At 40.2% G+C, this 26,594-nt stretch overlaps 1 protein-coding gene across 1 annotated transcript in view; it reads left to right on the forward strand.

Annotated features, from left to right (window-relative positions):
* The window catches only part of LOC136883302 (lysosomal alpha-mannosidase), a 220,842-nt gene that overhangs the window by 145,290 nt on the left and 48,958 nt on the right, over nucleotides 1–26,594 (forward strand). Inside the window, exon 11 of the mRNA XM_067155536.2 lies at nucleotides 18,516–18,751. Coding sequence (XP_067011637.2) covers nucleotides 18,516–18,751 — 236 coding nt within the window. The remainder of the gene's footprint in view (nucleotides 1–18,515; nucleotides 18,752–26,594) is intronic.

The following is a 26,594-nucleotide window of genomic DNA, read 5'->3' on the forward strand; positions in this document are numbered from 1 at the left end:
TCCTACTCCCAGCCCTTCTCTGTCCTATCGTCGCCATAAGACCTATCTGTGTCGGTGCGACGTAAAGCAACTAGCAAGTCTTGTCTCCTACGGATTATCCTGCAAGACGGTGGTTCCTGGGACAGTGCAACATGGTACCTAACTTGACATCCATAAAGGGTGGAGTCTAGTATTTTCATAACAAGCATGTGTGTGGATACACATCCCTGTGCAATTTTCCAGTCGATGACCAATGGAGGTTTTCCATTAATATCTGGGCAGGCATTATCGGTGATTGCATGTTGGGACCCTACGTTCTTCCGGACAGGCTTACTGGACCTACATGGATTTCTTGCATACTACATTGCTTTATTATTTGAACTTCATGCCACTAGAATCTCGTTGGCAGCTGTATGATGGTGTTCAAGCACATTTCAGTCTGTGTGACCATAGGCACCTGTGCTGGGTACATAGAAGTGGGCCAGTTGCTTGGTCACCACAGTCTCCCAAACTACACATGTATGCCACTGATATTGCTGATGAAGCAACTCTCTGTGCACACGTAGAGGCAGCCTACGGACATTTCTGATCGTGTGCAGTGCTCAATGCGACGATGAACAGAGGCCTGTATCCAGCCAGGAGGAAGTCTGATATGTTACAGATGTACTCGGTGTAACAGTGCTGGGAGTGTCAGATTACACCAACATTACCCTTTCATTCTTCTCTCTGGATGAGGAATCTCTTCCTGAAGTTGTGCTCTTGAGTTTTTATAGACCTTGTATACATTTTCTTAAATCAAATACAAGCCATTGAGGAATTAATAGTAGAAACTTTCTTCAGTTTGTTTTATTTTTGCAAGTTAGGAACTGATAATAAACATTTTCTTTAAATCATTTGTAGAAGTGATAAAGATATGAAAAAGAACACATATAGTTTCTTTCATCGGTTTGCCGGCAGGCGCGCCCGGCTTATCTGCCTCCTGTTAACTCATCACTTCCTGCTCCCCAGCATAGCAATGAGGACAGCAGTTCGCTCACTTTATCTGAGCACGACATGATATAACAATTAAAATTTAAAAAATAAGAATTAAGAATATTAGTAATTAAGAATTAAGTAAATAAGTTTGTACCCTATGTTCTCCTGCATCCGCAAATTTCTGGCATCATCTTAGGAAACTCCAATTCGCATTGGTAAGTTCATCAGTTTTAAATTTTCGTAGCCCACCATGCTGAGCTTTTTGAAACTACGGCTTCTTCTCCAAGTCGTCTTAGGGAGTTTGTAGGTGTATGTTCTAATCTTTCTGTGATTTCATTTACTTTTTCCTCATTAAATACACGGTTTTTAACACTTCGCTTCTTATCGAGTAAAGAGCCAGTCCCTCTCAATTTGTTTACGAGTTTTCACAGGGTGTCTTTATGTAGGGGCGTAACCTGGAAATTGTGTTACAATTTGCATAACGACTTTCCTGCAAGACTCTGTTTTCACATAATTATCGTACATAAATACCCTTTCCTCTACCATGTACATATGTGGAGGCATTATGAGAATTATACCCCGAAGTAACACTTCAAAACTTGAGAACAGTTGCAGCGACGTTCTAAGCATGGGCCTGAACTGCAAAGTACGGACATTCCCGTGCTTTCGCTGTGCTGTGTAACTGCAAGCGATGAATCGACGGGAGGCAGGTAAGCTGGGCGCGCGATGAGAGAAACTCATGTAGTAGGATGAACACAATGACAGGTCAGTGTGGGGAAAAGGACGTAAGGAGGACTAGCCTCTGTGAGGGCTGAAAAGAAATGGATGTAGAACTGGGAGAGTATGAAGATGTTGAGATTATTCTTGTCCTTTTGTGTTTCCATGCTTGTCCTCGTCTTCTCTTTCTGTTGCTTACTCTTTCCAGGCTGACCTGTCATTGTATTTCTTTTCATGTCCTCTCACTCTATATCAACTGGTTTGAAGCTTATTTGTTCCTCTCCAATACAATAACAATTTAATTGTGATCCGTATTGACAGTGGTTATAATTATTGGTGGGTAAAGTGGGTCCACCTATTCAATAGCACACTAATGAAACGTGTAACTATATTTGGTCAAAGATCAGTTACATGTACATGGGATCAGTTTTGGATGCTTTCCAACTTCCACACAGTTCCAAGGGAGACTGATGCCAATATACTGCTTGGAATGAGAGAGTGGGGGGAGGGGGGACATCGGCCTGATCTGTATCGACAGAGCACCTCCTGGGCCACTATCTATTTCAGCAATAACTATGGATGTCCCCCTCAATGACTTACGAGTGTACATAAATTATTTGTTAAAATCAGTCTAGTCAAGAATGGACTCCACACAATAACTCACCAATTCAAAACCAAGGCACAACGTTGTATCTCTGTCGGAGATTAATCTGACAATATGACTGATTTTTGACCAAATATAGTTACATGTTTTAAAGTATGGTATTGAATAGATGGACCCATTTTACCTACCAATTGCCTCTCCAATACTTAAAAACTTTCTTCAATCTCTTTTAATTTCTGGGGTCGTTGGAGTCAGCTTGACTCATATTGTGGTTTTGGCTTGAGTTATTAGGTTTTTTTCTCTGAGCCTCCCATATATTGTGGCCCATGTTTGTTGACCTACTGGTTACTGCATCCTGCTGGCATGGTGCCAGTTTTGAAAACATTCACATTTCAGTTTGCTATCTTTTAACAGTACATGTCTGCGATAAATTTCATGATTTGGTCTGTACTGACTTATGTTTAAGTTACGTCAAGTTTCTTCAAAAGAAATCACAAAGTCAATCCACCAATTCAATAATACGTCATATGATATTTAACACATTGGTGACCGGGACCGACCAGAGGCTGCTATCCCCTGTTGATCGGATAGTTCAAGCCTGCAAGGACAAATTTACACTGCTCACTCACATTCATGTAACACGAAAAGTATTCTAGACATTGACCTCAAACTCCTAAATAACGAACTAAATTGTCTTTTGAGAAGCCACTGACTGTGACAAGTGCTATCTGTACTATACTTGTGTGCATCCGAGTCCCTGTTGTATTCCAACATACAAAATTGTTGTCCATGATTTGACATAGAAGGGTCAAAATCACTGTCAGAATCATTTACATAATTAGAAATATCTAATTCACTGTCCTTAGGTACATGTGATAACCATAAGTATATCTGATAACCGGTCTGCACATAATTCATCACAAATATCTATACCTGTTAGCAACTGCATGTTGACAGCTGCACTGAAACTCCAAGGAATAGCTCGACATTTCCGATATTATTTTGTTACGAAGGTTTAAAGAAAAGATGATGGAGCAATAGTTGCCTTATGCTATTTATTCCATGACTGCACCATTTAAAACTTATAATTTTGCCACCAGATTGTAGCACCAATCAAGGAAACACAAGGTCCATAAAAACGAGAATTCTCGTAGCTCGTCACATACGGTCAGCTGAGAAACTGTAAGAATTCTTGGTGCCCATCACCAGTGTGTTAACAGGACATATTTTGACCCTAATTTAGTCCTTCTTGAGCTGAATAACTACAGATTTAGAAGCTAAATTAGACATAATATTAATTTAAATGTTAGTTAACAAGTCCTTATACAAAATTTTATGATAACGTAACCCAAGAACATATTAAAAAATAGGCTAGTAGTGTCCTTTTACATCTAGCTGAGAGTCCTCAAACAAAATAGATGATTCTCTCCTCAATAAGATTCAGATATCAAGACTGAAGTGGTTTGGTCACATGAAGAGGATGCCAGTAAACAGAACTGCAAGGAAGGAATTTGACAGAAAGGTAGAAGGAAGACGACCCATGGGAAGGCTACGAAGGAAATGGATAGATTTAGTTAAGAGCGATGTACTGCTGAGAGGTCATGATTGGGACAAGTTGGTGGAGGAAGAATGGTACAAGGACAGGATGAGATGGAGGAGGCTCATATACCACACCCGGGAAACTGGAGATGGTTTAGGATGATGATGATGATGATGATGATGATGATGATGATGATTGGACATACATTACTAAAAATTATTGTAAAAACAATACACAATGATAAAATCATCTTAAAAACACTGGAGATGTCTGTCCTGAGTAATTTGAGTTAAAATTCCTGTATGCATTTCCTATGTGTGATAAAATGTTCCACCAATCACATTAGTAAACAAACATGTTGTATCTGCTGATTAATTATTGAATTGGTGATTTATTTTGAAGAAATTTTACATAACTTTAGTACCGGTACATGTCTGACGGGGCATGTTAGTAATCTCTGCCTGTGCCTTCTCAAGTTCTGATATGCAGATCACAGAAAGGAGAAACTTCTACCACATTTATTACTTGCACACTTTTTAGTGATAGATTTGTGTATGGGGGTAAGGAGTAAGGAGGGACCTCTCCCGGTTCTGGCAATACTGCCAACTGAATGGAAATGAAATCTGAATTGAATTGATAATATAATCAAACGATATGAATTTTCTAAACCTTTATTATCTTAAGCCAACAACCGTGTCACACACACATTATATAACATAATATAATATTTCTTGGTGCGAATCTTGTTCCTAGTATAAATTCTATAGTTTGGCTTTGCTGTGTAAACAACAACAGTACTAGTACGTAAAGTGTATTCCAGATGTCGTACAGCAATGCATAAGCGATTCATAGTTTGTGTTTCAAAGGTCGCCAATACGAATCTTGAAGATTGGCGAGGTCAACCGATTCAGCACTAAGGTGTCCATCTATCACTAAAAAGTATGCGAGTAATGCTTGTCCATTTTGTATTCTTTGTATCTGGTATGGAAATTAAGTTTTGTTTTGCCCATATATGTGGCATTACAGTTTTCTTTTTTTTTTTATTATTTATCATTTGTTTTCTCATTCCCTTGTTTCTTAGGTTAACGCAGTTTTTAGTATCAATTATTATTTCAAATTAACACCTGTTTCACTGAATTTTGTCACAATAAGTTGTTTTTTGCTCTGCATATTGATGTAAATATTGTATATTTGTGCTATTTTGTTTCCGTCTAGGCTCTCTTTTGTTTGTTTTTTCATTTGCGCTTTCATTATGTTTTTTAGCATTTTTTCAACTCATATTATGTAAATTATTCCAACCCCCTAATTTTTTCACTGAAGATGGCTCAAACGAGCCGAAACATGTCTGAACTTGTTTACTCCGTCTAATGACGGAATATATGATGTATTGAATAGGAGGATACTTTCATTTTTCGCCATTGTAAAGTTTTTTTTTGTTTTTTGTTTTTTTTTTGTTTTTGCTAGTTGCTTTACGTCGCACCGACACAGATAGGTCTTACAGCGACGATAGGACAGGAAATGGCTAGGAGTGGGAAGGAAGTGGCCGTGGCCTTAATTAAGGTACAGCCCCAGCATTTGCCTGGTGTGAAAATGGGAAACCACGGAAAACCATTTTCAGGGCTGCCGATAGTGGGGTTCGAACCTACTATCTCCCGAATACTGGATACTGGCCGCAATTAAGCGACTGCAGCTATCGAGCTCGGTTTACAGTTTTCTTGACATTTGAGTTCCTTCAGTTTACGGTACCATCACTATTGTTATAATGATTGTTATATTATATTAGTATCATACTGTAATTGTTTTCAAAATTATGTAGGAGTTGCCTAATGAGCTTGTAATGGGCTGGCTATTTTACTGGTAATTTCCTGTTATGTCATTTTTGGTTACGTGAACGCCTTTCATGGAATTATACTCACACTTATTATTGTCGTTGTTGTGTATTAGAGAGTAAATTCAAGTTAATAAATTAGTGGAATAAAGTATGAATTGAATTAAAGGGTGTCTTGTAAGATATTGTTTTTATTGATAAAAATGTCCTACTAAAATGTCTTTAGGAGCGAAGAAGCTGTGTAAATTCAAATAATTTACTACAGATAAGAATATCCAACAGTTGTATCAAGGTAAAGACGTTGATGATTTGGTTCTGGAACAAGAAGAGGCTGTTGATGCTGATGAAATGGGGGACACAATTTTGAGGTGAGAGTTTGACAGAGCTGTGAGAGAACTAAGTAGGGACAAGGCACCTGGAATTGATGACATTCCTTCTGGAATACTGACTGCCTTAGGAGAAACCAGCACGGCAAGGTTATTCCATTTAGTGTGTAAGATGTATGAGACAGGAGAAGTGTCATGCGATTTTTGGCAGAATGTTGTTATACCTATTCACAAGAAAGCTGGTACTGACAAGTGTGAAAACTACCACACCATTAGTTTAGTATCTCATGCCTGCAAAAATTTTAACACGTATTATTTACAGAAGAATGGAAAGACAAGTTGAAGCAGAGTTGGGAGAAGATCAATTTGGCTTCAGAAGAAATGTGGGAACATGTGAAGCAATCTTGACTTTACATCTGATCTTAGAGGATCGAATTAAGAAGGAGAAGCCCACGTACATGGCATTCATAGATCTAGAAAAGGCATTCGACAATGTTGATTGGACCAAGCTGAAGCCATTTCTTTTCAGTTTCGACTCAGTCAATTTATAACTGGATGTACTTGTCATCTACATCGTCATTTCATGCTCATCAGGATATGTCGGTCGCCTACGGGTATTAAATCAAAAGACCTGCAACTGGCGAGCCTGACATGTCCTCAGTCACTACCGGCGCTAAAAGCCAGATGCCATTTCATTTATGTTCTTTCAAGAAGGAAACATGTAATTCTATTTTTAATTAAGTTGTTTCTTCTTCAGGTAGTTTCTAAATATTATTTATTCGTAAAATTAGTTTAGACAGTCCGAAGGACATAATGTTTATAAATTGACTGAGTCTAAACTGAAAAGAAATGGCTTCAAGAATGACAAGAAGAAGCTGCTACAGATGGGAACATCCTAACCTACATTCTTTAAGTCAGAGTAACCTCCTGTGGGATTCATCAAGCGCTAATGCAAAAAGTGTGGACTGAAACTATAAAAACGATACCACAATGGAACAAAATAAGACTCTCTGACAATATATCACTCTCAGAACCGATACTTCAAACAAACGGAGTATTACAGGGTGACCCAATTAGCTCATTGCTGCAGAAGAAATAATGAGAATAACCCATAAGGAACGCCTACGCTGATGATATAGTGATTGGATCAAAGAACATCACAAAACTACAAAACGCGATAAAAGATATGGAGGAATGGTGCTACAAACACAAGTTTGAAATTAATACATCAAAAACAAAAATGATGGTATTTAGGCAAAGAGGAAAGATCCCAGCAATGGCAGAAATCTTTGTAAAGAGGCAGAAAGTAGCCATAGTAAATGACTTCAAATACCTTGGCATTACTCTGCAAAAAAGTGCCAAATGCTTTACAAAGCATGTAACAGAGAAAGCAGCACAGGCAGTACAGGCGAAGCACAAAATCAACTACATCAGAACACTCAGCCTACAGACAGCGATGGCACTATTTAGATAAAGAATCGTGCCTATACTAACATCATCATCATCAGTTTTCCACTCCAGTTGCCCGGGTGTGGTTTACGAGCACTCTCCACTTCTGTATGTCCATGTACCACTCTTCTCTCAAGACGACATCCCAGCTGATTCCTCTTGTTCCTATGTCCTCTTTCACTTGGTCCAGCCACCTCTTCCTAGGTCTTCCTACCGGTCGTTTTCCGGCCACGACTGTGTGTAGCCATTGTTTTGCTGTCCTTCCATCGTCCATTCGTTTGACATGGCCAAACCATTTCAAACGGGCCCTTGTCACTTTTTCATTCAGGGATGGGTACACACCAGCTTGCTCCCTTATTCTTTCATTCCTTACCCTGTCCCTTTTTGTCTTCTGTACCATAGTTCGTAGGAACTTCATTTCTGCGGCTTGTAGTTTGCTGTCCACTTGTTGGGTTGTTGTGCAGGTTTCTAGGCCATATGTTATTATGGGGGTGAAGTATGATTGGAATAGAATCTGCTTTGATCTTAAGGGAACTTGTTCGTTCCAGAGGAGGTTCCGAACTTGATGGTAAAACTGAGCTGATTTTTTAATGTGGTTGTTAATCTCATGCTGTATTCTGTTATCACTTGAAATGATGCACCCAAGATATTTATATTGGTCTACTGTTTCCAGTTGTGTACCTTCCAGCATTATTTTTCCTTTCTTCTTCTGCCTGTTGGCAGACATAGTAACAGTTTTCGATTTATTTATTGTTAATCCGTGTGCTTTCAAATGTTCATTCCAGGTGTTCGGCCTCTCTTGGACTTCCTTCTCTGTATTTCCCCAAATTACTACATCATCTGCAAATGCAAATGCATTGATGTCCATATTGTTCTTCTGCTTAATTTCTTTCATGACTTCATCTATGACAGTGATAAAAAGTAATGGTGAAAGGGTACTGCCTTGTTGCACTCCTTGAGTGGTTTGGAACCAATCAGAATTACCGTTTCCTATCTGTACGCAACTGCAGCAGTCTTCGTAAAGCATTTTAACTTTCTGGATAAGCCCTTTGGGTACATTCTTCTTTCTTAAACATTCCCATATAGTCTTCCTTGGAACACTATCAAATGCTTTTTCGAGATCCAAAAACACTAGTGTTAAGTCTTTGCCCTTCTCCCAATGCTTTTCTAACAGTATTCTAAGTGCAAATATGAGATCGGTAGTTGATTGGTGTTCTCTGAATCCATATTGTTCTTCCTGTAGTTGTGGTTCTATTATTTTCCTTAGCCTTTTTTCAAGTATTTTCTCAAATATTTTCAAACCATGAGACAATAAAGTGATCCCTCTATAATTGCTACATTTCTTCCAGCTTCCTTTTTTGAAGAGAGGTATTATTATTCCCTTTTTCCAATCATCTGGGACTTTCCTATCCTTCCATAGTGCATTAATTACTCTATGAAGCCACTGTATTCCTATTGCACCAGTTGCTTTGATCATATCTGCACTGACTTCATCAAATCCTGTAGATCTTTCTTTGGGCATACTATTAAGGGCCGTCTCTACTTCCTTCCATGTTGGCGGACTCTCTTGGTCAGGCTCATCATTGCAGCTTAAACTGACCTGCGTGGTTACATCATTGGAGTCTTTCCCAGTACTGTTGTATAAATTATCAAAATAGGATTTCATGATCTTCCTTATTTCTGTCTCCTCCCTAACTATGTTACCATCTGGTTCCTCTATTGCTGTTATGTATTCATTGTCTCCTCTTATATTTCGTATTGTTCGGTAAAGTAGTTTAGAATTAGCTTTGCTGTCTTGCTCTAGTTTATCTGTGAAATCAGTCCAAGCTTTCTGTTTTTCTTCGGCCACAATTTTCTTTACTTGTAACTTCTGATCTCTGTATTTCTGCTGCAATTCGTTTACTCTAGATTCGTTCCTTTGACTTCCTTTTTGCATTTCTTTGTCTCTGGCTTTCCTGGTTTCATTTTTCACTTTCACAGCAATCTTCACCCGATCGTTCCACCAAGGAGTTTCTTTTCCCTTCATTTTGCTATTAGTTTTACCACAAACTTCTAATGCAGCTCCGACAATGCTTTCTTTGAATCTAGTCCACTCGATGTTGCCTTCTTGTAATGCATCTGATGGTAATTTATTGGTCACTTTTTTTGTGTATTCAACTTGTTTCTCTGTCTTCTTTAGCTCCCATGTCTTAATTTTTGGTTTCCTGTATTTCTGAAGTCTATAAATTTCAATGTGCTTTATTGTTGCGAGGAGAAGTCTGTGGTCACTGTCCAGGCTTTCACTTGGTATAACTCTGACATCACATATGGTCTTTCCTGCTTCATTGTCAGATATAAAATAATCTATCAGAGTTTTAGTATCTCCATTCCAACTGTATCTTGTTAGTTTATGACTTAGCTGCTTCTGAAACCAACTGTTGTTTATTCTCAAGCCATTCCTTACACATAGATCTAGAAGACTTTCTCCTTCTGGGTTCCTGTCTCCATAACCATGTGGACCTAGTACATTTTCATATCCACGCCTGTCTGATCCAACTTGAGCATTTAGATCTCCCATTATTATATTTTCCTCTCTTTCTATAGCTTCTTCTAAATCTGTTCGGAATTGTTCTTTTTCCTCTTCGTTACAGCCAGTCTGTGGGGCATACACCTGGACTACTGTCAGCACACTCTTGTTAAGAGAGATGTTCAACTTAATAATTCTTTCATTAACATATATTACCTCACTGATGACATCAATGTCCTCTCTTAATATAAAACCTACACCATTTTTGGCTTCTGTTTTATTTCCATTCCAATGTAGTTTGTATCCTTTTCTTAGCTTTTTTGTTCCTCTTCCCTTCCACTTTGCCTCACTCAGGCCAAGAATACAGAGGTTCCTCCTTTCCATCATATCTATCAGCTCCTCGCTTCTGCCAGTCAGGGTCAGGATATTTAATGTTCCAATTCTGTGTTTAGGACTCTTTCTTTTGGGCTTCTTCTCAGAACATCGTACTTGAACATCAGCCTTACGGTCATCATACTTGCAGATGTTTGAGAAGACGTGTCTATCCGGTATTTTCTTTGCATTCCGAGGCTCGTTTTGTAGTTGAAAGCAATCGATATAACCCTTCAGTTGACTTGCTATGCCTAACACTGCTGGGGATTTTCTATCAGGGGTATTCTCCCTTAGCCTTTGGCAGTCCCCTACCTCACTGCAAGGCAGCAGCTGATGAATTTATGTGTCATTTCCTACACAAGGGTCTCATCAAACCTTCTAGGGGAAAACTCCTCCACCCGTAGCTGTTGGTCTTCCCCTAGTTTGTCGGGTTTGGTGTCGGCCGCCCAACCCTCGGCCAGACAGTCGCAGGTAGTACCGTCTACTGTCGGATACGGTATCAGGATCACTCCTGACCTGACTGTATGCCTATACTAACATATGGGGTAGAAATTATATGGCCGTACCTCACAGAAAAGAACCTATCCTCTAGAAAGAGTCAAAGCTCTATACATAAAAGGAGCGATCGGAGTATCGAAGACAACAAGATCAAGACTCGTTTACCTTCTAGTGTGAGAATCCTTCCTCATTGAAGACTTCAGAACACACCTGACCCTACCCAGCACCAGAGCATCACAGAAAATCTCCTAGCAACCCTCAACAAAACAGAGAAGACATTCCTTCAGAATTCTTTGGAACTGGGGCCATGATAGACCAGAGATGGACAATATCCAGCTTCGAGATGAGGCACGTGTTCACAAGACTGGCAGTACATGGTTTCCACTATCTAATTTGTACCAAACCTCATACCATGAACCGACAGAGACATGTAAGTGCAATCTATGTGGATACATGTGTGAACGTTACCACATTGACACTGGCTGACGATGGCACGACATAAGTGCTGAAACTAGTACCTTATGTGATTAATTCACACTAATAAATGTTATTGTATTGAATAGGTGGATCCTTAATAATTTTAATTATTACAGCTCTTTGTAACATTAATTAAGCTGAAATTGAGTATCATCATCTTCAATGGTACCCTGGTTTTTGCCATTTCTGTTATACATGTATGAAGTAATTAAAATATTGTGTTAGACAGATGTCATTAATGGAACTAGTTTTAGTATTTACTGAAGGTGTCATTTTCAACTTATATGAATTACATTTTTCTCCGTAGTACCTTTTTAATGGGTGCATCGCCCTGCCATTTTTACTGGTCACCCGGCTAACATAACCTAGATACAGGCTATGAATCTCATGTTAGATCTGTATTGATGGTTGAACTTCAATGGGTTAATTATGTTGATACAACAAAATTTTGTACAATTTTGTAAGGAAAAAGAACCTAGATATGTGCTAGTTACATAACACAATACATATTTGAGTCATTGGGTGCTCCAGATTATAACTTAAATACTGTAAAACTGTTTATTTAAATGTCAAATCTTCATTATTGTCAACATAATTGCATCAATTACATCAGACTGTCGCATAGTTTCATGGGCGAGCGGTGTCTGCATTGGCGTGAACTCACATGCGATCACTCGATTCTGCATGATGTCACAAACCCATATGACACTCCACAGCAACTGAGTGGTAAGGCTCGGTGTTAGAACGAGCAGTAGAACTCTAGAAGGTCAAAATACTCCGTTATGTCTTGTTCATGACAATAACGGTAAAAGAGTTCAATTTTGCAGTTAATGTTTATCTGTCTGATGCTATTGTTAATGCCCTGAGGGGAATAAATTGAAACGCTATCATATTCATTTTTGACATAGTATTCCCTGCCTGGCTTCTTATTCCTGCCACCTGGCTGCCGAAAATTTCTGAACTGTATGCCCATCTGGTGGCAACGATCATTAAGGCATCAAGTCTTCACGGCCAGACACCGTGGCTAGCCGGTTCGAGTCCTGTTGGTCTATCAGAATGTTGGCCAGCAGTGTAGGAGAGGTGATAACATACAATTTCTAATCAATAAATTGCGTGCCAAAAACCTGGATTCATTTCCAGACCTCTCTGCAGTGCTCACATTGAGTGAGGGCGTATGACCCTATTGATGGTGATTCGTCCATCAGATAGGGATTCAAAGTTAAAAACTTCATAGTTGTTCCCTATTGAGCTGAGAACACAAAGGTAAATTTAATTTAAGGTTTCTACCTCTTCAATACAATACAAAATACCATTGTCCAAAGAAAACTTAAATAAAGATTTAAATATCATCCGTTACATTGCCAGATTCAATGCATATGATGACTTTTTAATAGAAAAAATAATTAATAAATTGAAACACTGACCAAAAACAACACTACTAAAAGAAAAATCCAACCCTGCCACGTATTCCACCTTCACATTTAACACGTTCCCTGCGGCAGTGAATTTCGATGACTTAATGTTACGTCGTATCGGCCCACCGGTGACCCGATGCTGCCTTTAGATATTATCGGTTCGGGTCACCGGTGACCTGAAGAATTTGACTTTGTTTACTCCCTTGTATGACATCCTAAACCATGCATGTGCACTTGTTGTGTGCGTTATTGTTGAGGAGACATTCCAGCATATTTACCTGTGCGACAGTGTTCCGATTCAACAACTGCGTGAAACAGAAATGACCCCAGAAATAATTGGGTCACCGGTGGGCCGATCAGAACTAGCAGTATGCCTCGATCCTTTACTTCAATTGGAACACTATGTTGCCATTAGTTAACAGAAATTCGTAACTAGGACGTAGTTACTTACTTCGCAATTCTGAGAAGTTCGCACCGACGGATAAGAGTAACATATTTCGGGGCACATGGTGACCCAAACCGCACGGAACGTGATATACGCCTACCCCAGTGCTGTCCTAACCCTCTTTCTTTTCCGTGCCACCGGTGTGTCAGAATGTAAAAGCTCCATACCTAAAAAGGACGTGAAATTGCTTGTAAATATTCAATTCGGAAGATAATAAATATATCAATAACTACTCCAGTAACCTCTATAGGCAATGTAGAAAGCAGATATCAGAAGGGTTACTCCTTAAACAACAATCTACCATCTGCGGGAAGCAACACTCTAGGCTTCATTCACCGTAACTGCGCTAAGCGATTCCCGCGTAAAAATATAGGTCAGACAACAGTCTGGAGTCAGGGTGACCCGAAGCGATATGAATGGAAGATGAAAAAAACTTCCTTCGGGTCACCGGTGGGCCGATCAAAACTAGCAGTATGCCTCGATCCTTTACTTCAATTGGAACACTAGGTTGCCATTAGTTAACGGAAATTCGTAACTAGGACGTAGTTACTTACTTCGCAATTCTGGGAAGTTCGCGCCGACGGAGAAGAGTAACATGTTTCGGGGCACATGGTGACCCGAACCGCACGGAACGTGTTAATGACGACATCTACAGTATTATTAACATCTTTAAGAAACATAATACTAAAATTTCCTTTCGAATCCATAATAGGAATGTGGAAATGGTACATAACTCCAATTCAATAAACAAAACTAACATCTTTTCAAGGTCAGGCGTCTCTACCGATTTAAATGCAATAACTGCAATTCTTCTTACATAGAAAAGACCGAACGCAGCATCAAAATTAGGTACATGGAACACGTTAACGCGATTAAATACAACAGGTTTTTGGCAAACTCCGCCACTAGGAATGACTCGGATTTCCTAGTGCCGGTCCCAAGCCCGGTAAAGCAGGAGGGTCAATGGCTGGTTGTTGAGTCTTGGGGGTTGCACTGATGTCGAGTAAGTGCTGCCATTAAAACTCAAGAAATGCTTTAGTGGACAGTCCATCTGTCAATGTAACTAGCAAATCCTACCCCTCATGGGGATGGGTGAGGGCGAGTACCTGGCGCCTTAAAACTGGGTCCCTCGGCTAAGGTATGGTAACCCCTACAGAAGAGTCCCTGGTCCTCCAGGTTGGGGGTTGTGCGAAGGGCTGGTAACTCTTCCACTTAAAAACTTACCTCACTCATAAATCTCAGATGAATAACCGGACGGATTCTTTGATGACGACAAAGGCAAGATCAAAGGCCAAACGATTTGGAATTAGAGATACATTAAAGTTGGGAACTTAGAATGTGAGAGGCATAAAAGGAAAAGAAGAAGAACTGGATAGAGAGCTGGCTAGGAAAGAAATCAATGTTGCTGTAATTACTGAGACAAAAAAGAAATTACAAGGAACAAAAGAAATTGATAAATACACTATGATTTATAGCGGAGTTACACAGGATAAAAGAGCTGCAGCAGGAGTCGCAATATTAATAGACAGGAAGTGGAAAAACAAAATAGAAAGCTACACCATTATAAAAGAAAGGATTTTGGTGCTGAGGTTGAAGGTAGAGAGAGGGAAATTAACCTTGGTAGCCGTGTATGCTCCTGAAGAAAACAAACAGGAAGAATCTGAACAGTTTTATGAAGTTCTTCAACCAGTGTTGGATAACGTATGTAAAAGTGACTTTGTTGTTCTGGCTGGTGATCTCAATGCTCGAGTAGGAAACAAACCAATTGCAGAAATAGTGGGAAATAAAGGTGAACCAACTTTAAATGAAAATGGTAAATTATTGATAGAATTTTCATCTTATAATCAATTAAAAATTACTAACACCTTCTTTGAGAAGAAAGATATACATAAATTCACATGGACTGCAAGAGGACAGCGATCAATTATTGACTATATAATGGTCAATAAAAAGTTAGGCCCAGATGTAACAGATGTCAGAGTACATAGAGGCAGCGATTTATATACAGATCATTATCTGGTCATTGCAAAAATCAGAATTCTTGCTAAATGGAGAAGGCTGAATAGAAATATACACAGAAACCAAGAGATCTATAAGGTATATTTACTACAGGATGATGGAATAAAATACTTATATCAAAATCGGCTGCAACAGTATTTAGGTCAGATTCCGACAAGTACTGATATTAACAAAGAATGGGAAATCATAACCTCAGCAATTCAGAGGGTAGCAGATGAAGCCATTGGAGTGAAGAAGAAATTTAGGAGAAAAACTGGGCTTAAATTATGGAATAAAGAAATTTCAGAAGCTTTCAAGCAAAAACAAATATTATACCTGAAAATGATACAGCATCGCACCCCACAAAATGAGAAAAAATATAAAAACAGCAGGAACAAGGTCAAGTCACTAACGAGAAAACTCAAGCAAGAATCATGGGATAGGTTAATAAACTCAATAGAGGATGAAATCCATGGTAGGCAAGAGATGGCATATAAGTTAATGAAGCACCTCAACAGTGATGAAAGAGAAACTGCTAATATAAATGTAATCGAAGAAGAATCGTGGATACAACACTACAAAGAATTGTGGTATAACGGAGAGTATGGAGAGAGTCAGGAAGATCAAGATATAGATATCGACATTGAAGGAATTGACCTAATAGATATAGAAGAACTGAATACTGTTCTGAAATCTTTCAAAAATAGAAAAGCACCAGGGTTAGACAACATAAATACGGAGTTGTTCAAATATGGTGGGATCATTCTTAAATTTAGAATGTTACATTTAATTAATCTTTGTTGGAAAAGAAGAAATATACCCGAAGAATGGAGAAAAGCTAAAATAATATCACTTTTCAAGAAAGGAAATCGAAGTTTTTGCAGTAACTATCGAGGAATAAGTTTATTAAATGTTGGCTATAAAATATATGCTAAAATAATAAATAATAGACTTAAAATCATTGCACACAATCTCTTATTGGAAGAACAATGTGGATTTAGGAAAGGCAGATCCTGTACAGATAATATATTTAGCCTCAAACAGATACTGGAGAAGAGAAGAGAATTTAACTTGAATACTTATGTCACTTTTGTCGACTATGAAGAGGCTTTTGATAGGGTAGATAGAGAACAGTTATGGAATATAATGGTAAAAAATGGATACCCTAAACATCTTATTCAAGTTATCCAAAGTCTGTACAAAAGGACGAGAATTGTGTTAGATCTAGGATACAAACTAACGGAAGAAATATTAATTAATCAAGGTGTACGTCAGGGATGCAGGCTCTTTCCAACACTATTCAATATATATATAGATGAAGTAATCAGAAATTGGAAACGAATTGTGCACTCTGGAATAAAATTGAACACAAACACATACATGAATACTATGCTCTTTGCAGATGATCAATTTATCCTGCAGGATAATGAAGATAAACTCCAGAAATCAATACATCAGTTAAACACCATTTGTAAAAGTTATAATCTTCGGCTATCCAGAACAAAAACCAAAGTTATGGCATGACAAGGGAAATATCCTATCAGAGCGAAGGTAGTAATCGACAATCAACCAGTAGAACAAGTCTCAAATTTTAAGTACCTTGTTTGTGAAATATCTTTTAATGATGATGACGAGGTGAAGAAGAAGCTTTATCAATTTCAATATATGTGTGGGACAATTCGCCGAACACTGAAAGGGAAAGTAAGAGAAGATACTCAACTTAAATTCTATAAGACTATGGCTGTACCAACTTTGCTGTATGGAAGTGAGACATGGGTAGATAAAATAAGCTATAGGAATAAAATACAGTCATCTGAAATGAGATTCCTAAGATCAGTGAAAGGATACTCCCTAAAAGATAAAATACGAAATGAAGAGATAAGACAAAAATTAAATATATTTTCAATGAATGAAAGAATATTCCAAAACAGGATAAATTGGAAAAACCACGTTCTGAGGATGGATAACGACAGAATCCCAAAACTTGCCCTGGAATACCATCCTACAGGAAGAAGAGATATTGGTCGTCCTATGAAGAGATGGAATGAAATCTGAGGTCGGAACAGGCTATTAGCCTAATCCATGAAGAGGAAGTAAGTAAGTAAGGTTTTTGGCAGTGGAGCAACATATATATGATGTAAAACACAGTTTCACCACTATAGGCCCTCTCCTTGATGCCTCTGAAAACTGTTTTATACACCTTGATAAGTTTTTTAATTTCAACCTAAACCTAAACAAAATCTCGGAGAAACCTAACATCCTCTTTGACTTTCTCATCAAGGTTTTTAAAAACATCAAGTTCTCAAATAGGTGTTCAGTCTTTCACACCATACACAACACCCTCTCGCGCTACATGCTCCTACCACATTGCCTTCCAGACCCACCTTAAACACCTCCCTCTCATCCTCACAATTCCCAAGCCCCTCCCCCCTTCTCCTCCTACCTATACCTCTGCTCCGTCCTTGCTTACACACTTGCTCCAGTTCTCAACTCCTCTCCACACGTTAAGCTTCACTGCACGCTGTGAAAGGCGAGCCTCATACTATTTTTTGCTCTATTTTGTCTTGCCTCTTTGAGTCTTCTGGATACTACATTAGGTCTCCTTTCTTTAGGCCTCACATTCCACATCAGACTGAGAAACCTTGGTCCTGCATGCTAACATAGGACCCACATGTATACAGCTATCCACCTTTTGACGTGCCAGTACAACATAAGCTTAGAAGACTCTGTCAAACAACAACAGTACAAAAGTTGCATCCCTCTTTGAGACTCATTTTACCATGTCACAATGAGTCAACTATCAAGATATGTTTATCATGATTTTAACTCACATTCAGCTATAAACTCAACATTAGAATGAGTGATTTCAACACCTACATCAAGATTACATAAGACTATTATGCCACTAACGTGTTGTAATCACTGCTACCTATTTTAGATATAATTTTTATTTTTAAGTGTGAACTTTCGTTACATGAATTGTATCAATGTGTGTATATTGTTGTGTGTATATATATATATATATTATTTTTGTCCTCTTGCTCAGTTCATGTGATAATTTATTGTATTGTGTTGAAAAGGTGGAACCGTTAAATTCAGTTTACCTTTGTGATCATCAGATGGGGACGTAAAGCCTGGAGCAGATCACTTGGTGTTATTCAGCAAGAGTAGGCTATGTGCTGGCACCAGGTTTTACCCTCTCCCTACCTCATCATTATCATCATCATCATCATCATTATCATCATCATCATCAGGTCAACTAAAGGGGGTCAAATAAAAAGACCTGCATCAGGTGAGCCAAACATGACTTTGGACACTCCCAGCACTAAAATCATACGCTAAATACATATAATGTGAACTATGTAAATATTGTTGCCGTTTTGCAGGAAAGACTTTGCCGATGCAACTGGTCCCCATCCCAGAGCCTGTCTTGAACCTGCCTGGTCGTATGAGCAAAGCCACCCAGGAGCTTGTGTTTCTGGCTGAGAATCTTCCTCCCCTTGGGTTCAGGTCATTTTTCGTAAGCAGGCTGAGCGGCAGTGCTGCGGCAGAATTTGAAGAAGAGGAGAAAAGGAAGAAAGTCCAACAAAATCAGGAGAAAGAGAACTCTGTGGGAAATGAGGTACGTTCATGTATTGCTACCACCATAGCAGGGGATCTACAGTCCATGCCTGACGTCCCTTGTGCTATCCGTTAACTCTATTTGGATTACATAAAATCAACTTCATGGTCCGTATCGCACTTTAACAGATTCACAACTAAGTATTTTTTATTTTCCACCTTGTCGATACATTTGTTGTTTATGGCAACTTATTGGTTAAAAGTGGTACACGTTTTGTATATTATTAACATCCCCAGCCACATAACACTATTTAGATGAAAAATTCATATATAGACAAAGCATCTTGGGATCCAGAGGCCAACACTCTACCACTTAGTATTGTATAATATACTAGAATACCTGTTCCTGTAAGGAATGAGGCATGTCTACATGTTAAGCCTTCTGAGCGGGAGCATTTACAAATCTAGCCTTCGCTGGATGCGGGAGGAGCTTAGATTTCACTGGGCATTTAAAGGCTAGCATACCTGTGCAACAAACTGTTTTATGATACCATATATCTGTTAATTTCCAACCAGTTTTCATTATATTGGAAATAGCTTTTCAGTCCACCATATATAGTGTGTTTAGTCTCATTGTTGAAGTGAGGTAATTTGCATATGGATTCAAATTTGTCTAAAGATATGAATCAAATAAGGGGCATAACAGTGGTACAATTTTTTGAGAGTAAGACCTAAAATTTAGTTTCTGTACCCTTCCCATCAGCATGAAGAGGGCTAAAGTAACATACATCTCATTTTCATTGATTGGAACAATTCCCTTACCCTAGATCGAAATGGAAATAACATTTCTCGGGACTCTATGTACCGCTAAGTGTAGTGATTTGTTTCTGTTATGCTCAGCAGGACGAGTTCAAGTGAAAAAGAAAAAAGTTTGAAAGACTTTGCTTGTTGCATGGCATTTAGAACTAAACCTTGGGGTGAAAATGACCTTACAAAATGTTTATTTCTTATATAGTTATCCATGTCATCCCAGTAAAAATTACACACAGCACTGTCACATCTAGCACGAATAGTGTCAGAAACAAAAAAAGTCTCTACTGTATCATTTCAGCCTCATCGTGGATTAATCCAGCAATATCAACATCACTGTCATCAGAATCATCACTAAAATTATAACTACTATCCCCATAATCGCTAAAACACTCATTTAATATGCCTTGTATAGCATTGCTAGAAAAATTATCCTTGTTTACCGACGCCATTGTGGGAAATGTACAGGAAGTAATAATCGATGAATTTTAGACATCAATAATGAGTGAAAACTTGGTAAATGAATCTATAGATATATATGACATGAAAGAATGAAGATTTATCTATATGACTGTGAAGATAACTTGGACATAGTTCGAAGGAAACTCATGAGATGGAACGACAATGCAGATGCGGCGCAATATATGTCGGACACGTCACTCCACAGCACCAGATGGCTAATGCATGACGTGTCCTACACGTCACTTCACACTGTTGGGTTAATAGGAACAATAAAATGTGTCCGGCCCTGCGGTGTATGGGACAACGCGTCTGCCTGTCACCCGGCGCTCCTGGGTTCGATTCCCGGCCTGGTCAGGTTTTTTTAATTGATTAATATCCCTGGCCTGGGGACTGGGTGTTTGTGATGTCCTTAATCTTCCTTTCCTCACACACAACATTCCACACTACCGCCATTCCAATTACACGCAGGTTCATACAGTATGGTGCCAGTAGGGGCAAAAGATCCACATGGGTCAATGCCCTGAACAAATAGCATTTTTATTTATAAAAACAATAAAATGTTAACAATGGTTTGTTTTACTAATAATTACTGCTAAACTTTATTTCCAATTTAATGTTATGGAGCACTGTATTCCATTGATTGATTGATTGATTGATTGACTGATTGATAGCAAGACTATCAATATATTGTTTGTAGTCACTACTGGTTTGCTATATTTCTATTGATACTATTGATCATTTCAGGTATGAAGTGGTGTATGTTTTAATTTGTCTATGATGGAAGAAGGAGATGGGTAAGGAGGTGTGTAAAGAAAAATGGGAGAACTAAGGGCCTCTTGGCTAAGGGAGGTGCGGTGCGAGGTAGAGCTTTATTGAAATAAAGATACACAGAGTCATATGTATGGCCGTGCATATGATAATGAGACAATATGTTATACAGGCAATACATAGAAAGGGAAGGTTAGACAAAGGTACGAGGGGTAAGATGAGAAGCGAGGAGGTGAAAGAAGGAAGAGATGTTTACAAGAGAGGTGAGTAGGAGTTGGAGAAGGTCAAATGTAGGCGGTGGCGGGGGGGGAAAGTACCTAGGTGGGAGAGGATAAGAACGGGTATGTGGACGAGGTGTGTTAGGGTGACTGTAAGATTGGGGAGGAGAACGGGAAGGTTCCACCTGTTGGAAGCGACCGTAGAAATGCGTACCTTTGGTGATGAGATGGTGGGCGTCATCTGGATTCGGAAGGTGGATGCTCACTAGATACATGGGTCCATATCCATTATGGATCCGGAAAGCTTGTCTCATAGGCAGGCCCGTCCGGCAGAGTTCACGTACGATGTCGACTGGTGGTATAGTAGGGTCCACACTGCCGACAACACAGCTGTACATAGGATGGCGGTCAGACAGTGGTGGTGGTGGTGTCGTTGGTGGACTTGAAGGTGTCTGCGGGTGGATTGTTGGCCGGTTAATCTGGGTGTAGCGAAATGGAGGCGGGTCATTGCTGTTAAAGACGTTGGTCAGGGGTGAGAGGGACGGGTAATGTAGAGGTCATGATGGGAGAAGGATGGAAGGATGGAAAGTCGCTAGAGTGGTTATAGGAACAGTAGAGGAGGTGTGTGCAGAAGAAGAGATGGTGGTGGTGGTGGTGGTGGTGGTGGTGGTGGGAACAAGGGCGGAGGAAGAAGATGAAGTTGATGGCGACTGTATCCATGGAGATGGAGTGGCCGTCGCTTCAAAGGCATCTTCAAAGTATGCAGGACAAGGCGTCACGCGGTGGTAGCGGCCAGAGAAGATCACACCGTTGTGGAGAATTTTCTGGGTGGCTTCATCTGTGGAGTGTTGAATCAGGACCCAATGTGTGGGAAGAAAATTGTCCAGGACCTGAGAGACATTGGTGACTGGCCAGCACTGCAGGTGAAGTTGGTTGAGTATGTCTTGGTTGGTCAAGGTGAGATCAATGCCACGAAGGATGCAAATTGGCATGTTGGGGAGGCTGACTGCCAACATGGTGTCAGGCCGATTTGCTGATTGAGGTCGGCAAGGTGAGCAATTAGAGCTGTGAGGTAGCCCGGCCAAAAAAAGAGGCATTGCTTCGAAGTCTTTTTCCGTCCAGTTGCAGAGAGGGACCGTGGAGGCTACTACTACTACTACTACTACTACTACTACTACTACTACTACTACTACTACTACTACTACTACTACTACTAAACATTTTCATTCCTCCCCTGAAGGGGGAAGTGGGCCTCTTAGATGGTTACACCATCTCTCAGGCCAGGAGATTTGTGATGTGCGGAGAAGGTGAGGGGATGGGCGGCCGTGGCCTACACCATGAACTGTCCCGGCATTCGCCTTAGTGCAGAATGGAAAACCATAGAAAACCATTCTCAGGACTGCCGATAGATGGGGCCAGGCATGAAGTCCAGCCCTGTGCACCTGTCCCGTCTCTCAAACGCAGAGGCGTAGAGCCACGGTAGAGCCGTGGCCACCTCTCCTCTGCTCAGTTGGCCGGTCAGAGTACAGAGCTGTTGGACCACGGACAAGCCGTGGCCCCTTAAGGGACGAAACCCAAGGGCTGAAACCCACTCTGCATCTACTGACCTCGTGGAGGCATCCTCATCATCATCATCATCATCATCATCATCATCATCATCATCATCATCATCTTCAAATGCTTTCATTCCCCACCCTGAAGAGGTGGGGCAGGCCACCTAGAGGGCAATACCCTCTCTCTGATGAGGAAAAATGGTGTGGTATGGAAGGAGATGGATAGATGAGGTGGAGGGAATGGTATTGTAATTTTCGGGGTAGTGATAGCGGGATAACTTTATTACAGTGTATGGGGGGAGGGCATTGATTTCTTTTTTTATATGAACATTGATATATAAATACAGTCTACAGTTTGACAGTACATTGGATATTAACATAAATTAATGAGTTTTATCTTTACAGTCATGTATGCAGGTCTGAAGTTTAACACAGTACTGATTAGAAATTTTTCCGTGGGTTCCTTCGCCATGGTGATCTCTTCTGAAGACAGGGGAAGAAAAATGTATATTATATCCATGGTGCACGCACAAGCCTACATTTAACAGGATGGAAGTCCATTCGGTGATGAAAAATAGTGGAAAGGATGCGATGCTATGATGTAGTTGCTTGAGCTGAGGGGGCTGAGGATGTGTTCAGACAAGGGTTTCTAATGGAATAGGCCAGAATGGATGGTGAGAAAATGAAGATTGAATGTTTGGGTTGCTGCAGCTTGTAAGTGAGTGAGAACTAAGGGTAGGTTGTAGGGATGGATATTTAGTAATGAAATGGTGACAAAACAAATTAGATCCTCGACTGTAGGTATTTGAAAAAGGGAATGGCTAGTGATGTAGGTGGATCAATGGTTCTGATAGGGGCTATGAGTTCTGGTCCGTGGAGGTTGCTGGAAAAGTTTTCATTCCCCGCCCGAAGGACGGGGCGGGCCCCCTAGATCGTGACGCGATCTCTCGGGCCAGGAGAGGTGACAAGAAAGTGGGATATGATAGAGGAGGAAGATGGGTAGACGATTTGTTGAAATAAGAGATGGTTACGGAGATGGAGTAGGGGGGGGGAGTGTGCGGGAGGTGAAGATTAGAAGAGAGTGCCTGTAGGAAGACGCATGAGGAGTAGGTGGAGGGCAGATGTGAGATTATTAATGGATGTGATGAGAAGGCGAAGGATATCTAATGTCAGAAGGGATGGGACCAAGTAGCTAGATTGGGGAGGGGGTGGACAAATGAGTTGAGGGGGTGGAATAGGTGGAGGACCAGGCCGGGGGCGATGGTAGATGTTATTAGAAGAGCGAGATGGCTCCACTCTGTAGTGACGACAGTAAATGTAGACTCCGGATGCAATAAGGTTCTGGACGTCAGCTGTAATCGGTAGATGAAGTCGTACCATGTAGGTTGGGCCGGTACTTGTCTGTATTCGAGATGCACGACGGGCGGGGACTCCTGCAATGAGTAGTTTTCGGAGGATGTCCTGGCTTGAAATGGATGGTTCTATGCCACGGATAACACAACTAGGCAGACCGTGGGAAGATGGTGGGGGCTGCGTTGACAGTGTTAACGTCGTTACTGCGGAGACATCTGCTTGAGGCGTTGGTGAAGGCGATGGCTGTGTTGCTGGTGTTGAATCCAGTGGCGGGGTGGGAAGTTGTTGGGGACTAGGTTGGGCGGGGTTCGAAGAAAGGGTAAGTGATGATAGGCGAGGGGTGACAAGTCAAGATCGTAGTGACTGGAACATGGGAAGGTGTATAAGCGTACATTGTAGCAGTAGTAGTGGTGGTAGGATAATTAGAAAATGAGGGCGTTGTTCTGGGTGAAGACGCGGAGACGACGGAAGGAATAGATGGGTCTGGGAAGAGTTGATCTAGAATGGTCTGAGAAGTTGCTACCACTGGATGGAATCGGTTGTGAAGAGTCGCACCGGTGTCTTGAAGTCGAAACATGTCATCCTCTCGGTGGAGATATAGTAGAACCGTCGTGGATGGTGAGGATGTAGTGCTATCCAACAGCCTGATGACATCATGGACAGGGACGCCAGCTGTGCGCAGGTCGGTGAAGACGTCATCCTCAGAGAGGGCCGGGTCGACGTCAGGAATGAGACAGGTGTACATTGTTGGGGAGGCCAACTCGGTGTCAGCCTATGTGCTTTTTTAAGGTCGGCGAGGTAGTGAGCTAGAGATGAGAGCCACCTGGCCGAGCAAAAGACTTGGAGCTTCTGCGAAGTTTATAAGTCCGAATAGAGAGATGTGCAAGAGCCCCATGGAGGCCAAAAAAAATGTAATCAAAAAGTTATTTCATTCCTACTACCAGCCGTACTAGCGGCTCTTTGGCCTAGTGAAGCAGAAAAGTACGTGCTATGGAATGAATGAGTGAAGGTATGTGTCGCACATACGTAAAAGGAAGAGGAGAGGAGATGACCCTGGCGCAGGACGAAACCGCGACCCCAAGGGACCCCCAAGGCAAGCCCGCACCGCACCCACCATAGTTTACCCTCACAAACACCCCATTTTTTTCAATAAATAGCAATATACAGAAAATGTACAAAGATAGAGGGTGGGTATTACAAAAATACATACAGTATTTCAGTGTTGAAATCTTGAGGTACACATAAAACAGAAAGTCTTGCTGTGGCGGGAGAGAATATAAGAAAAAAACAGAGAGAAATAGCACATGGGAAATATACACAGTCTTTGTGCCACTAAACAGTATAAATGCACAGACACAAAACATAAGTACTGCCTTTGCAACTTCACACAAATAAAAGAAAACAATGCACAAATAGTCCTGTGCCACCTGGGCACGTAAACAAGTCCAGATCCCGTGGAGGCCACTGCATAGGCTACTTGGAGCCACCGGCAGTGCCAGTGCACTATGAGAGACTATGTTTCATTACCAAAAATTGATGCCTGCCTGGCCGCCAGATGATATAGATGTTGATTCCCATAGGGAACCTGAAATATTTGTCCCGAATTAATAAATTTATAATTGTTTGTAGTAACTACTGGTTTGCTATATTCCTATTGATACTATTGATTGTTTCACGCATGAAGTGGTGCATGTTTTAATTTGTCTTATTTATTTATTTATTTATTTATTTGTTTGTTTGTTTGTTTGTTTGTTTGTTTGTTTGTTTGTTTGTTTGTTTGTCTCATAAAAGATGATAGATTCTTGTTATAAAAATTGGAAAAGTAAGTGCATCTCCTATGTGCATAAATACGATAATCCTTAACCCTTAAATCTTTTCTGATACTGTAATTCCTTTAACCTTTTGCACTCCTATGTTGAGTGCGGTTCGACATTAAAATATTAGACTTAGCTCTGATGTCGAGCTCCACATGTATACAGTAGACAAGAAAAGTGTTCCACCGATCAATACTTATTTATTGTGTTATTACACTAGTACCGGTTTCGGCCTATCATGGCCATCATCAGCTAGTACATAACATTTATAGTCATTAGACAAAATTACAAAATTACCACTCGACATGACAATATCACGTACTTTCAGGGCTTGTATGACGACTGAGCTGTGTTCTGGTATTGTAGAGCCATCTAACAGTCTCTGAGAGAACATGTTTTCCTGTTTACAATAGTTCGTGGGAATTGTGGTACCTTTTTTAAGCTCTGTTATATTCGAATGTTTATGCAAGTTCACAGATGTTGTTGTTTGAATGTAAACATGGCTTCTGCTTCGCCTTCACTCACGGAACTGAATATTTTAGAACAGTTAGTGGACATTGAAAACCTACAAGGATTAATGTATTTTGTATGCCTAATTGTAAATATATTCATGTAACATACTTATATTTTGTGTTAAGATTCTTTTGCATTGTTCACATCCTACAGCTATTCATAGTGCAGAAATTAATTAGGAGTGGAGCAGGAAGCATACGCTAAGGGTAATGGAGTTAAAGAATAACAAACTAGACATTAGATTGTTACCAACATATAAATACACTGCCTAATGTGAGACTTCTAGGACTTTACCTCAAGGACAAAAATCAGATGTGTTATTTAATCAACATGACATATTGTTATTCTGTATATACTCCTTTCAATTTCACTTGCTTCTCCAGCTTGTTGAAGGTGTTCTGGAAGTGTGTGAA

The sequence above is a fragment of the Anabrus simplex genome, chromosome 11 (genome assembly GCF_040414725.1).
Source record: "Anabrus simplex isolate iqAnaSimp1 chromosome 11, ASM4041472v1, whole genome shotgun sequence".
Taxonomy (NCBI): Eukaryota; Metazoa; Arthropoda; class Insecta; order Orthoptera; family Tettigoniidae; genus Anabrus; species Anabrus simplex.